Source organism: Quercus suber, unplaced genomic scaffold (genome assembly GCF_002906115.3).
Source record: "Quercus suber isolate HL8 unplaced genomic scaffold, Cork oak 2.0 scaffold_175, whole genome shotgun sequence".
NCBI classification, from domain to species: domain Eukaryota; kingdom Viridiplantae; phylum Streptophyta; class Magnoliopsida; order Fagales; family Fagaceae; genus Quercus; species Quercus suber.
The window spans coordinates 685,169-698,741 of NW_027069635.1; the positions used below are offsets into that span (position 1 = coordinate 685,169).

Genomic DNA, 13,573 nt, shown 5'->3' on the forward strand with positions numbered 1-13,573 from the left:
GTTAATTATGTTGGCACCAATAAGCATATTCTTTGGCTTTGCTAATTTAATTAATGACTACAATCTTTCAATTAATATAGTCTCATATAATAAATGACTATTTTTTTTTTAATAATTAATTATAACAATGAGGGAGTAAAGGTTTAAACTTCAGACCACCGTACATCCTTGGTGCGATGATCATTCCACAAGTATAAGTGCTTGTGGGCTGTGAGGGGCAACCAGGGTTCAAGTCTCCAGGAGGAAGTTTCACACATATATACACTTAGATTAGGTTAGAGTAGAATTTCTATCTTGTAAAAAAAAAAAAAAAAAAAAAAGTTTGAACTTCAGATGTCTCTGTTTGAAAATACCAAAATATGCTAGTTGAGCTACAAATCTCTTGGTGTCTTAGGACTAATGTTGGGATTAGTGCAAAAAGGAAAAGTGAGAAGTGAAAGTGATTGAGTGAACATCAATGTTAGAGGTACGGGGATGGAACTAAGAGGAGCCTGAGGAGGGTTGTATCCTTTAACATAATTGGCACCCAGAGGGCCCTTTATACCTAAAATATGGGAATTGAGTAGTATATATATGATACTGCAAGCAAAATCAATGCCAAACTATCTACAGTCATTATAGTTCATGCTTGTTACTAGACGCCCGCTAGGTTTGATGAACTTGTCATCAGACAGAGTAAACTAAATGAAATCACAAATGGGGAGGGGGATCAGGTGGTTTGGGTTCTTGCAAGTTTTGGATGATATTCATGTGCTTGGTGGCAATTGGTCTAGTTCTTTCAAAGGATCCCTTGTCATGCTTTTGTTTGCTAATTAGCAATAAAGAATAGGCTACTTATTACCAGGGATAGGCTAACTTTTTGAGGTGTTTGCAGTGATACTTTGGCTCTTATACAGATCACTAATTTTGAAGAGATTACTTATTCTAGTAAACATCCTATTGCTTGAAGAATTTGGAAAGTGGTCATGGCTTTCAACCTACATAACAACCCAGGAGTTGAGTGGCATAGGGTGATTCAATGAGTTGTAAAGCATTGGAATGGCAAGAACTTGTTTGCTGTGTCTTGTAGGTCGGGGCTTTGTACTGCAGTATATCATGTGTGGATGAAAAGAAATGCTGTCTTGTACGGGAGCAATATTAGCAGCACTGGGCAAATCATAGTTGTCATTAGGTAGAGCGTGAGTTAAAATTGAAATGTCTTAATCTTGTAGACCACGTGCTTTGTATTTGTGTAGATTATAGTGTTTATGTTGCCTATGTCATGCGTTAAGACTCTGTGGTTTGGGTGCTGGTTTATCGGCCCGCTTATGTAGTTATATTTTGTTTACTGGGGTCTCCCGGTTTTCTTCTGTTCTTATTGACGAGTTTCCCATGTTTCACACATCATTTTCAACACAAAACTTAGCCATTAATTAGCCCTCATCATTAACTTAAACCCCATTTATTTCAACGAAGAAAATAGTTTTCAGTGGAAAATGAATTATTTTCCAAACTCTTAAAATTATTTCCTTAACATTTGGTTGTATTAAATATTCTCAACACTAATAATAGTTCGTGGGCGGAGAGTAGTGGTGGCAACAATGGTAGTTGGTCGAAGATGATTATGATGAAAGCAGGCAGGTGGCGGCCAGCGGCAGCTGACAATTAATTGATGGCCAAAGTCTGGTTGTCACCAATGGATGATGTGCGAGCAAATCACCGTGATCAACAAATGGGGGTGGTGAAGGCAACTAAAGAATCATAAGAAGACAATAAATGGTTAAGTACGGCGAGCATTTTTTGAAAAACATGACCTTAAAGTATCATAAGAAGACAATAAATGACTCTTAACTTCGATTTAAAAGCATAACCAGCTCTATTCTCGCCCATTTTGAAAACTATACATCTTGTTTCATTCTGTACGTACTTGTGACATGAATCCATCAATTAGGGAGAAAACAATTGACGATTTCATTTTGAAAGTAAGGTAATTTTCAAATTACCACTAACCATCAGATAAGTAGTTTCCATTTGACACTAACAAGAATGATCATAAGTCACAACTTTTCAATTGATGCTCCATCATCATTCATAAAAGGGTCTAGTCAGTGCTTGGGTAACAATCCAACCACATTCTTTCAGTCTTTTTTTTTGGTGCAACCACATTCTTTTAGTTGTTTTGCTTGAACATATTCTATTTTTGTCAGGTACACTACTTTTTTCAATTATTAAAAACTTAAAACATTAAGTAGATTTTAAACCCAGAACTCACCCTCCACTCATTCTTGTGGGAGGAAAAAAAATACGTATAACAAAAAGTGATCAAAGCCATAACAAATGTAAGACTATAAAATAACTAAAATCTACTAACTACTAAAGCAATTAAGTCTAAATCACTAATGTTTTTCCTATTTTCTATTTATCCAAAAAATACCAACCCTTTTAAGGGCAATTTTAGTAAGATTCAGTACACAATCTGTACATGCTAGTGAACAGGTTGTAATACTTATAACAGTCTGTACAATTCAAAAGAAGAGGAACATCTCATATATGACTGAAGCATGGCATGATACATTTAAGATTATGCAAGGAGATATAGTAGACATGATTGATGTTGCACACAAAATGTAAAATAAGAGGCGCAACCATACAAAAAGAATACTGCAGTGAGACCCCATTATAGTCTACATGATGAGCACAAACTTTCAGTCTGTCTTGTAGGCCCAACCATGTTCATCTAGAAATGCTTGCACTGCTTCCTTTATAGCCAAGTTTGGTATCAGCTGGGACTGGTCAAGTGGTTCACGAGTGACTGGATCAAACTTACCCACCTAGATTTTAGATAAATCAGATATCAATGCAATGAAAGGAAATTTAAGACTCAAAACTTAAACACGCTATATCTAAAAGCAACATCACCTTCTCAAGATGGTCAAGAATCATTGCTCTCTCATATGTTACCCCACTTGGAGTGATGACAGGATCACGGAAAATATCAAGCGTGATTTTACAACAGAGGTAGTCTGGCACCTGACAAATACAGTCTCCACAACAAAATAAGGTAGCAATTCATCAAAAAAGACTCAAAGATTACTCCATTAAAAAGAGGTACCCAAGTACTCACCTCTGATGGAATGTCAGCCTCTGCAGCTTCTCTAAACACTCTTCTTAGAGTCTCTAATTGTTCCAAGTGGGAAGTAAGAGATTTGTCAGATTCATCCAGGAACCCTTCCATTTGAGAAATGTCATGTTTATGTTTTTCTTTAAGAGCAGTCTCACAAGCTTCTCTGAGACATAAACAGAAACTATATGAAAAAGGCTGGAAAAGAGCCAATGGCAAACAAACATGCAGAAACGACTCATAAAAGGGTGACCCCTTCCAACATCGTATATGAAACTCACTGGGAAAACATACTTCAAGCTTTGCAGTTCCCATGAACGGCTGGTCGATGCATTCTCCCACTCCAAGTATTTTGCTTTTGCAAGTTCCTGCCAGATTTCCTCCACCATGTAGCTCTTTGGGTTAGCACCCCTTCCCAGATCCAAAGCCTATACAAGAAAATTGATCAGATCTCAATAAAGTAGTATGCTTACGAAAATATCTTGTACATTTTGACTCCAAAGAGCAGTAAAGTAACAGTAGACATATTATAAAAAAACTTCTTTGCAATAAAGGGGAACAAGGATATGGCCACAAACTCTGTAAATTACAGGACTAGCACTAAGTGTCTATTTAAACTTTTGAAATCTCATATCCAGGTAAGGTCGTCAAATATTTCCCACAAACCATAAAACAGCATAATAATCAAATAAGTCCAGGCAAGAAACCTGTGACCTGTCCCACAAGCAACAAGCCCAACTGATCTTCATTCCTAAATTCCCTCCAGTCAACCTTCCTTTTATCATTTGTAGCTTCAAAATCATGAAGGCCCCCTAACAAAGATCACCAAAAAAGAAATTTTATCCTTCTTCTTTTAATAGATAATTGGATTTGAACCTATGGCATCCAGTTCATGATGATTGCTCTATATCATCAAGTCAAAATACTAATTGGATTTTGGTATAAGCAGGATTTAAATCCTGGTCCCTTATTCAAGGACATGAGCATTTACTAGTTGCGCTAACTAAAACCCACAAGAAAACCATTTTAACCGTGAAATCATTACTTCTTGACTATCCATATTTCCAGCTAACACTAGGAGCTCTCCTATCAGCCACTAGATGCCGCCTAAGAAAGCATAAGCTATTACAAGTCAAGCACCACAACATAAGTCAACATGCATCACACTCGTTGCACTTTTTCCAATTTATATTACGCTACGTTTGTTTTGAAATAAAATATTTTCCGTAAAATGTTTTCCCATTTTTAGGTGTTTATTTGCATGTCATAACACTTCTAAACAAAACAACTGAAAATTCCAGGCCTGCTCTCAATTTCATGAAAAGAACAAATATTCATAACTAGAGCTAATCTAAAATTCATCAATAAAAGTAACAAGTTAAAATATAATGCCTATTTAATCAAAATTACAAAGTTTTTAGTGTAAAATTCAACATAGTAGAAGGTTAACAACGAAGTAATTTTTTCATAGATAAATCATTCAGTCAGGATTGAACTTGTGTCCTCACCTTCCACCTTTTTTCAAGTGAAAGGAGATCAATTTGGTCTGAGGTCCATTGGACAAAACAATAAAGATAATAATCAGACTACTAAATAATACCTTGAAACAGAAAACAGGCAACTTCCAGGCTTAAAATCTACATATGCAATGCACATAGTGAGTCTTGAAGCCATGACCTTACCTCAAATCCCATTATTGAGGGAGGAAAATATACAACATCTTCCTTAAGAAAAAACAAATTAAAGCATGCTTATCAATAAGCCAGATATAGGGTATTGATAAGTATATACAAGTCCTAAACAAATTGTGAAAAGCATAGAGTAATGGCCCAGTAAAGACATGCTGGCGAGGGGAAATTAACAAGGATAGCCATCCTATTATGTGTTTGGAAATAGTCTGGAAAAGAATCCCACCTATACTTTTTTTTGATAGGTTAAAAGAATCCCACCTATACAGACATGATTTTAAGTTAAATCATGAGTGCTACTTAAATATACAGTACTTATGTATGAGATGTCCATTCTATTATAACATTAAAAATTTGCCTAAAATCTGGTGGAAAATTTGTCAATCAATCAATGAGACAATTACCCTCTATAGTCCACCATACACGTAAAATTCTCGAAAAATTTGGAGTTCAATTACCATACATTATTTCTTCTAATTGACATTCAGTCATTCCCACTAGAACATCTGCATCAAAGTCAAGCATGCCAAAATGAACACTCAAAAGAACTGTCTTCTACTACTTAACAAGTGATGCAGCCAACAAACAGTTCAAATAAAAACAAGATTAAATACCAAAAGAGTCAAGAATTGTGATCTAGTTTCGATGGGACGCCTTCTTGGCACCTTCTCAGGGCTACTTTAGTTATTATTGAGCCTTAGTATAAAGTTTCATTTAGTTTAGGTTAGAATTTTGAAAGTTGATAGTTCAGTTTCAATTAGGTTTTACTACAAGCAAGGTTGGTTTGTTAATCTCTAGATTTACTAGAATGGCTGTAATAGGCTACCCCTAAGGCCCATAGATCTTATTTTATGTTTGAGTCCTTTTTCTAATTGGTTTAGAAGTTATTAAGTACTTTTATTTGCTATTAATAATCCTAGTCTTTCTTGGAAAAGGTATTATAAAAGCCTATATAAAATGATTTGTTATTATTTTTGTAGTACTAGTCTTTCCAGAAAAATGATCGACCAATAGCCTATATAAAAGCCTTTATGTAATCCAAAATAAGATATAGAGATTGAATTTAATAAAATTTCAGCACCTTATTTTAAGCTTAGCGGGTGTGATTGCCTAGGAATTTTTTTGGTTGTTTCTCGTTCTATCTACTGTATCAACACAAACAGTTATCAATTGATTCAAGATCCAATCTTTTTATTTCCTAAGCCTAACTAAACCCTTAATCATCAAACCTATTCAAGAACGAACCCTTCAGGATCTCATCAAGAATCCTAATTTAGGGCTGCATTTCTAAAAATCCTACATCAACAGCATCTCAAAAGAAAATAGCGACAATGACGTACAGAGACATAAATACAATGTCTAAGGAAAAAAATAAATAAATAACATACATATCACTTGCAATAACAACCTCAAAAGCAAAAGACTTCAACAGTGACAGTAATGGAAATAGAATTTATGATTGGGATACTGTACCTGTCCTATGAGTTCATAGTTGAACCACATGTAATAACGTTGAATAAGAATTTATCCAAAAACTTTTTTTGATTAAGTAGAATTAATCCAAAAACTTAATGGGCTTAACTAGACAAAGAAAACATCAGCAGCAATGGAGAAAACAATTTTTCAAGAACAATCCAGATCAGAAAACGCTTTGTACCTTCTGAAGTTCTTTGACTCCTTTAACATATTCTTGCCTCTGTAGCAATGCAAGTCCCAACAAATAGTGAGCCTGTTATATTGCAAAATTTTCAAAGCTATCTCTGAGATCATAATGATCTAATGGAGAAAATATCACTTAATACAAGAAAATAATTAGACCCCAACAGCAAATCATCTCGTTAATGATAATAATAAGCTAAGCAAACATATAGCAATACCATTAATAGAAGGACCTGCCAATCAGTGTAGGTACTATGTAGTAAAATGGTTACAATCTCATCACACCACTAAGTTACATCCAAAAACGATTATACAAACTGTTGGCAAGTCAACTCCCAAAAAGGAGCAAACCAATCTGAGGTAGCATTGTCAAAGTCAGTGTATACAAACTCAGACACACAAGAAACTAAAGAGGCTCATAACGTGATCCCATAACTGACCTAATATGTAAAGTCCCTGACAGTTCTCCTCCACATTATGATCTTATGATCATAAAAGGGAAACAAAACTCCGTAACACAGGCACAAACATACATAAACACACATAAAATCCATGACAGCCCTCCTCTGCAACTTGATCCTTTCTTCTTCATAAAAGGGAAACAAAACTCAAAAATTACCCACACGCTCATGCACGTGTAAGAGCCATGACAGCCATCCTCCACAGCATGATCTTCAAGTTACACATTCATGCATGGAGACACATACAAACATAGATACACACTCACTTAAAAGCCATGAACCCCACTTTATAATCCTATCATCCCCAACAACAGAAAGAATGCAACGATTACACACATGCACACATGCAAAAGCCATAGCAATCCTCCTCCACATCCAAGAATGATCATATCATTCTTTATAAGAAGGCAGTTAAGAAGCATGGCTTGTTCATGTCACTATGTTTGTGTTGAACATGAACACCTTCGAGATACGGTTGCATGTGTATCAATGCTGGGTCCAGGGGAAAAAAATTTATTTCAAACACAACAAGAGCAAAAATTAATCTCAAACAAAGTCAACAATTAACCCTCTTACTCTGTCTCCATGGCCACTCAAATCGAACATCACCCAATCAAGTCAGCACTGATTGCAGTTCATCAACACTTTCTTTCTCTCTTGCCCAGTATAGATATATTCTTGAACTCTCACTTCTCTGATTATTGTTTGTCGTCTTTGCTTTCTTTTTTTCTTTTTTTCTTTTTTTTACTTTTCAAGTTTTATTTTCTTTATGAGTTGTGGACTCACCCAATATATTAGTTTTTAGGGAAAATTACACCAACCTCCCTTGAGGATTCACGAGATAACACACCTCCCCTCCCTAGTGTTTCAAGAAATGACACTCGCCCCTTGAAGTTAGAATAAATGCAACAAATAAGTTCATGCCCTCTCAAACAGTTACTTTCTTAATGGAATATTCCAATTAAAAAAATATTCCTATCCAAGCCATATAGAAAAAATGACACTCGCCCCTTGAGGTTAGTGGACAAATAAAAACTCTACCCCTTGAGGTTTGTAGGAATAATTTTTTTTTTAATGGAATATTCCATTAAGGAAGTTAAGGTGTGAAAGAGCATGGATTTATCTATTGCAATTATAAAAACCTCAAGAGTGGAAGTATCATTTCTTGAATCGTTTGAAGGAGTATCATTTCATGAAAAGAGAGGTTGGAGTAATTTAACTTAGTTTCTAACTTTTTATTGTAATTTTTTTCAAAGTCATTGTTAAGCATGATATATATGTTTTTCACTTCTCTTTTTCAACGTTATTATTAAGGAATTATTAAGCAGATCACTTAGCTGATTTTTTTTTAATTATAATATTTTGTTCAATTTTAAAAAATCTGACTACTATCTAAAATAAATAAAATATTCCTAAAATTATATAATAAATTATTATAACCATGTCCCCCACTGTGTCATGTCCAGCGTTTCAAGAATTGTATGTCTTCATTTCTGTATCATATGGGCCCATATCCATGTTTCTAAGGAATGGGTGGAGGTGGGGAGAAGTCTCGAATAACCGCCACAAGCAACCTTCTCTAAAGCATGATTTTATCACTACTACACATGCCAAGAGAAACTTTCACATGATCCTATCATCCTTGACAAAAGGGGCAAGGAAACTTCAAAGACGTGTTTGCATGCATGCAAAAGCCACAATATCCCTCCTCCATGGCATAATAATATCATATCATCTCACACACACAAACACATGCACATGACCCTATCATTCATTACAAGAGGGGGGGAAGGAAGGCTGAGATCAGATACAAAGACCATGACTCTCTCTCTCTCTCTCCCCACACATGGAAGCATGCACACCATGCACAAGACAAGAAAGAAACCCCATTTATACATTTGAATTATCCCTCAAAGTCAAAAGAGCACAAGAAGAATAGAAGCCACTGGTTAAAAAAGCAATCACAGGACTTCACCATATCTAGCGTTTGCAAACTAACAATTAGTTTGTTTCAATGGAAAGCCTTTTGTAAAAATAGTTTTCCACATTTTTTTTTGTTTGGTAGTATTCAAAAAGATTTTATATATTGAGTCAAAGAAAAACTATCTTTGGTCAAAGAAAGACCATATTAAAAATATACTTTATTTTTTAGAGATTTTTTCCTGCTAAAATTTTTTGGAAAAAAAGCTAAACAGAAACATATTTTACACTCAGTCTCACTGTAAGCCCTCTCTTGTATCTCTCTTCCATTTCTCTCCCTCTGTGACTCATTTTCAGTGATGAGTACCGCATATAATATGTATTTAGAACATCATTTTGGTTTACACTTTTTAACTTTTGCTGACTTCGTCAAATGGGATGTTTGACCATTTTTCTACAGTTATGATTCTGTAAATTGTTATTTGAATCTAACTTGACAATACTTCTCATGTTGCAGCTTTAGAGATTGGCATCATGATAGCTACTATTATGGATCAGGAATACTTAGCGGGAGAAAGCTACAAAATCATTACAAAAAAAAAAATAAAATAAAATAAATAACAAACGGCATAGGCTGCCCCAATTAATCAATGTTAACAGGTATCCAATTATTGAGAAATGAGAACTAATAGGAAATGCAATTCCAAGGAAGGTTTTTTTTTTTTTTTTTTTTTTTTTTTTTTTTTTTTTTTTTTTTTTTTTTTTTTTTTTATGTATTTGGATTTTTGTGGGATTAGCTGATTAGAAGGCTCTATAGTTTTTTAGACATAGTGGAATGAGAGGAATGAGTTTTGTAACTAGTATGCATTTAAATAAACATTGACGTATAGTGCATACCAAGCACCAAGAAAAGCTTTCCAACTCACTTTCAAGGTTGCTACCAAACACATGAAAATGAGACAGTTTTCTAGAAAAAAATTTTGAAAAATGACTCGTTTTCCAGAAAACTTTAATGTTGAAACAAACAGAGCGTAAGGCACAAAGAAACCCCAGCGTGTCCGTGTTTCACACCCCAAGGACACTTCTGCAAGCATTTACTCATTATGTTGGGAGAAAGATATATTTTTTATTGAAAAAAGAATCCTTTATTTTTATATATATTTTTTAAAGATTTTGATAGTTGTAATTTATTTTGAAAAATGATAAATAAATATTCAATATGCATATAAATAAATGTCTAAAAAATTAATTGATTAATTGTGATATCTCTGCCATGCCATGTCGTGTCCTAACTTTTCAAGAATTGTCACGTCACCATATCTCATGTCATGTTGTGTCTATGGCTATGTCCATGCTTCATAGCCTAAAACCCAACAAGAATGCATAGACAAATGTACTCCCATCTTATCAAACTCTAGTCAATTTTGAGTAATACTCTTTCTACAAATTCTAAACATTAAGAGCCACAAATTTTCCCAACCCTAAACTCACAAAAAGCACGCATAAACAGATTTCCTACATCTGTTCTGAGCTAGTAAATATTGGCACACATATTTTGGTCCCTGAAATTTATGTGAAGTTCCAATTTATAATAAATAATAATTAAAAAAAATTATGTGATGGACTAATAAAATAAATATATGATGAAAATTTTATATTGAACTAGAACAATAGTTTCAAAACTAATTGACGTTGAGCTTATAAATCAAGCCACAAAAGCAAAATTATGGTTGTTATGAGCAAAAGCCCTAGCCAAACCTAGAAGTCCCTTAAACATCTAACTGCAACAATTAAGCCCTTAAGAACCGAATTCACATCTCAAGAAACACAAAACCCTAAATGTTTTCCTTACAATTGGTATCAAAGCNGAGGATCCTTGCAGTTCCAAAAAGTGGAAGAATCAGGCATATTCACAAATTGGGTGGAGTTCAAAAACACCCTACAATATAGGTTTTGATCAAAAATCCATGATGCAATGATGAAGGCTCCCGTGGTGGTGAACTATATGACTCAAAGCTCTTGTCCAACCCATTCAAGAATAAAATATTCAAGAGCCAATAAATCAAATGCCAAAGGTCCAAGAACCATCAAAGATGTAAGAGCTAACAACTCCAACAATTCAAGAGTTGAACAAGTTCTCGAAGATGCAGAGATCATTGAACAACAGAAGATTCAAGAGTCTAAGACAAGTTTGGAGTTTTCTTGGGATACATTGATGGGTGGTCAATCAACGTGGGTCAGATAATCTTGAACTCAAGACCCCTCGCCAAAAACAAGTGTAGTAACAAGGTGATCAAAATGTCATTAACAAATTGACTAATTGTAAGGTGACCTTGAGGATAGACTATTGATAGTTAAAGGTGAAAAGATCCACCCACACTAGGCAACAATAAGGCCTAACCAAGAGGACAGGTCCTTTAAAGAGGGAGCAATGTTAGGAGCAAAAGCCCTAGCAGAACTTGGAAGTCCTTTAAACACCTAACCACAGCAATCAAGCTCCCAAGAACCCAATTCACACCTCAGAGAACACAAATTCTAAGCGTGTTCCGTAAAATGGTTCAAATCACCCAACAAATCAAGCACCCAAATCGAGCTATTAGAAACCTCTATGAGAAAGCTCAATCCAAAATTTTGAACACATCAAGGCATTTACTCAGAACTCAAACTTCTATAATTATTAACACCTATTGCAATTCTTATCATATTGAGCCTCTATAGAAATTCCAGAAAACGACTCTTAATTCAAAACTATGACCTATAAATTATTAAATACATAAGACTTGTTGTTGTATTGACATCTTAAAAGAGAGAAAAAGCTAGGAAAGTTGCAAAATTTCTGAGGAACCGTAGAAATAAGAATGAAAAGAATGGCATACCTTAACACAAGAGTTGTCAAGCAGAATAGCTTTCCGGCAATCTTCCTCGACTTTTAGCCAATCTCTACAAAAACAAATGCCATAACTAGGTGAAAGCTAAAAAGGGTCATTGAATTCAACCCCAAAAAAAAAAAAAAAAAAAAGAATCATTGCAAAGTGAAATGAAACTTAAATAGGGTTAGTGCCCGTACATACTTCCGCTTGCGATGACACAAAGCACGATTCGTCAAATACACAGGAACATTTGGGCATAGCGTAATTGCCTTCAAAAATCAAATCCAAACCCACAATCAATTTTTTTGGAACAAACACACAAAACCACAAGAACCCAACAAAAACTTTTGAAATTTAAGGCAAACCCATTTGAGAAAATTCAAATAGTACCTCTGTATAAGCATCAATGGCGGCTCCAATACGATCTTTCTTGAAGTATGAGTTGCCGTCTTTCTTGAGTAACTCCGCTTGTTTGGCCGGTGACAATACACCATTTCCCCCTCTCATTTCCTCTTTTTTCTCTACAAGTTTTTATCTTTCTCTTTCTCTTTTTATATGGGATGGGAAGAGACCTTTGGAGTTTCCAGTCAAGGCAGGAAAGAAACGTGAAATTTTGCCTTAAAAGGATTTAATACATTATTAAATTATTGGAGGCAATATGGTAAAGTTCTTGTACCTTAACTTATTTAGTATTTATTTTTCTCAAAAAAAAAAAAAACTTTATTACAGTATTTTTTTTTTTCTGAAGAAAAAAAACCTTAATTAGTATTTAATTTTTTTTTAAGGAAGTATTTAAAGAATTAAATATAGTAGTATAATTCTTTTTTTATAATATAAATAAACCAGTAGAATTATAAGGTAGATAGTTTTATCTTTTATATCTTTTAATTTGTTAAAATAATTCTCATTTCATACTTAAAATAATTAAAAAAAAAAGAGTTTTTTTTCGTAACACAACAATTAAAAGAATTTAAATACTGAAAATTGTTATTTAAACACACTTACCAAACACTTCTTAGCCTCTCGAATTTTTTATTACTTGTTTTTTTTTTTTTTTAAATTAGCTTATTTTTAAGAAAAGATAGGTTATTTATCAATTTACTAAAAGCTTAGATAAGATGTGGATTTTAAGCAAATTAAATAACTTGTTTTCCCCTTCATTTAAGACTATATGGGTTTTTATTGTTGATTTATTTTTCTTGAGTCAAGCATTTTTTTTTTTAATATTTGTTTACTAGGAGAGGTGTTGGTCATGTTCTTCCTCAATTTGGTAAAAAAAAAAAACTTTTTGATTTTATATTTTTTTCAAGGAATATATTTTTATTAATTTTTAAGTTTTTTTAATTTATGAAACTAATAAAATCAAAATTATGTATATTTTTTTCTTACACTTCACAGCAACCTCTTTTTTTTTTTTTTTTTTTTTTTTTTTTTTTTTTGAGAAACCATAGCAACCTGTTAAACCGAAGTTGACACAATAAAATTAAAAGATGAATGTATATATAATATACTTTCCTTTCCTTTCCTTGTCTTGTAAGTTGTGATGGTATCTTATTTTCTTTTCCTTTTCCTGTCTCTTACGCTTAACCCACAAGTTAAGCTTAAAGACACTTACAAAAAAATAAAAATAATAATTCTTGTTTGAGAGGAAAGTTTAGGGTTTTTTTTTTTTTTTCCAAGTTTTACCCTAAGATGAAATTTACTCTTCTCACTCTCCCCTAAAAGAAATTAGGTAGAACTTTTTTTTCTTTCTTTTTCATAAAAAAGTGAAACAATTGGGTTGATTCAAAATGATTGTACGCATCAGGTATAAGTTTTTGTTTTCATTTTTATTTTTATAATACTCATGTATAATTATCACCAAAATATATATTA

At 33.6% G+C, this 13,573-nt stretch overlaps 1 protein-coding gene across 3 annotated transcripts; it reads right to left on the reverse strand.

The window, feature by feature from the left end:
- Window positions 1-2,368: 2,368 nt before the first annotated feature.
- On the reverse strand, window positions 2,369-12,299 carry LOC112009325 (E3 ubiquitin-protein ligase CHIP). Of its 3 annotated transcripts, none has more exons than XM_024041668.2 (8): window positions 12,089-12,299; window positions 11,900-11,967; window positions 11,705-11,768; window positions 6,446-6,484; window positions 3,395-3,528; window positions 3,104-3,266; window positions 2,899-3,009; window positions 2,369-2,810 (listed from the first exon to the last, which is right to left on the reverse strand). In XM_024041668.2, the coding sequence occupies exons 1-8, from the start codon at window positions 12,203-12,205 to the stop codon at window positions 2,685-2,687; spliced, it is 822 nt and encodes a 273-aa protein (XP_023897436.1). In that variant the 5' UTR covers window positions 12,206-12,299; the 3' UTR covers window positions 2,369-2,684. The 3 variants fall into 3 exon arrangements, with proteins under 3 accessions (XP_023897436.1, XP_023897426.1, XP_023897445.1); XM_024041658.2 differs by having other exon boundaries at window positions 6,446-6,517; window positions 12,089-12,298; XM_024041677.2 differs by lacking the exon at window positions 6,446-6,484.
- Window positions 12,300-13,573: the final 1,274 nt, after the last annotated feature.

What these genes read in the sequence shown, in the direction of transcription:
- LOC112009325 (XM_024041658.2), bottom strand. Translation starts at nt 12,205, where the DNA reads ATGAGAGGGGGAAATGGTGTATTGTCACCGGCCAAACAAGCGGAGTTA. An exon ending in GAGTCAAAGAACTTCAGAAG is followed by an intron (nt 3,529 to 6,445) that starts GTACAAAGCGTT and finishes TTTCTTGTATAG; the next exon opens with GCTTTGGATCTGGGAAGGGG. An exon ending in AGGCTGACATTCCATCAGAG is followed by an intron (nt 3,010 to 3,103) that starts GTGAGTACTTGG and finishes TGTATTTGTCAG; the next exon opens with GTGCCAGACTACCTCTGTTG.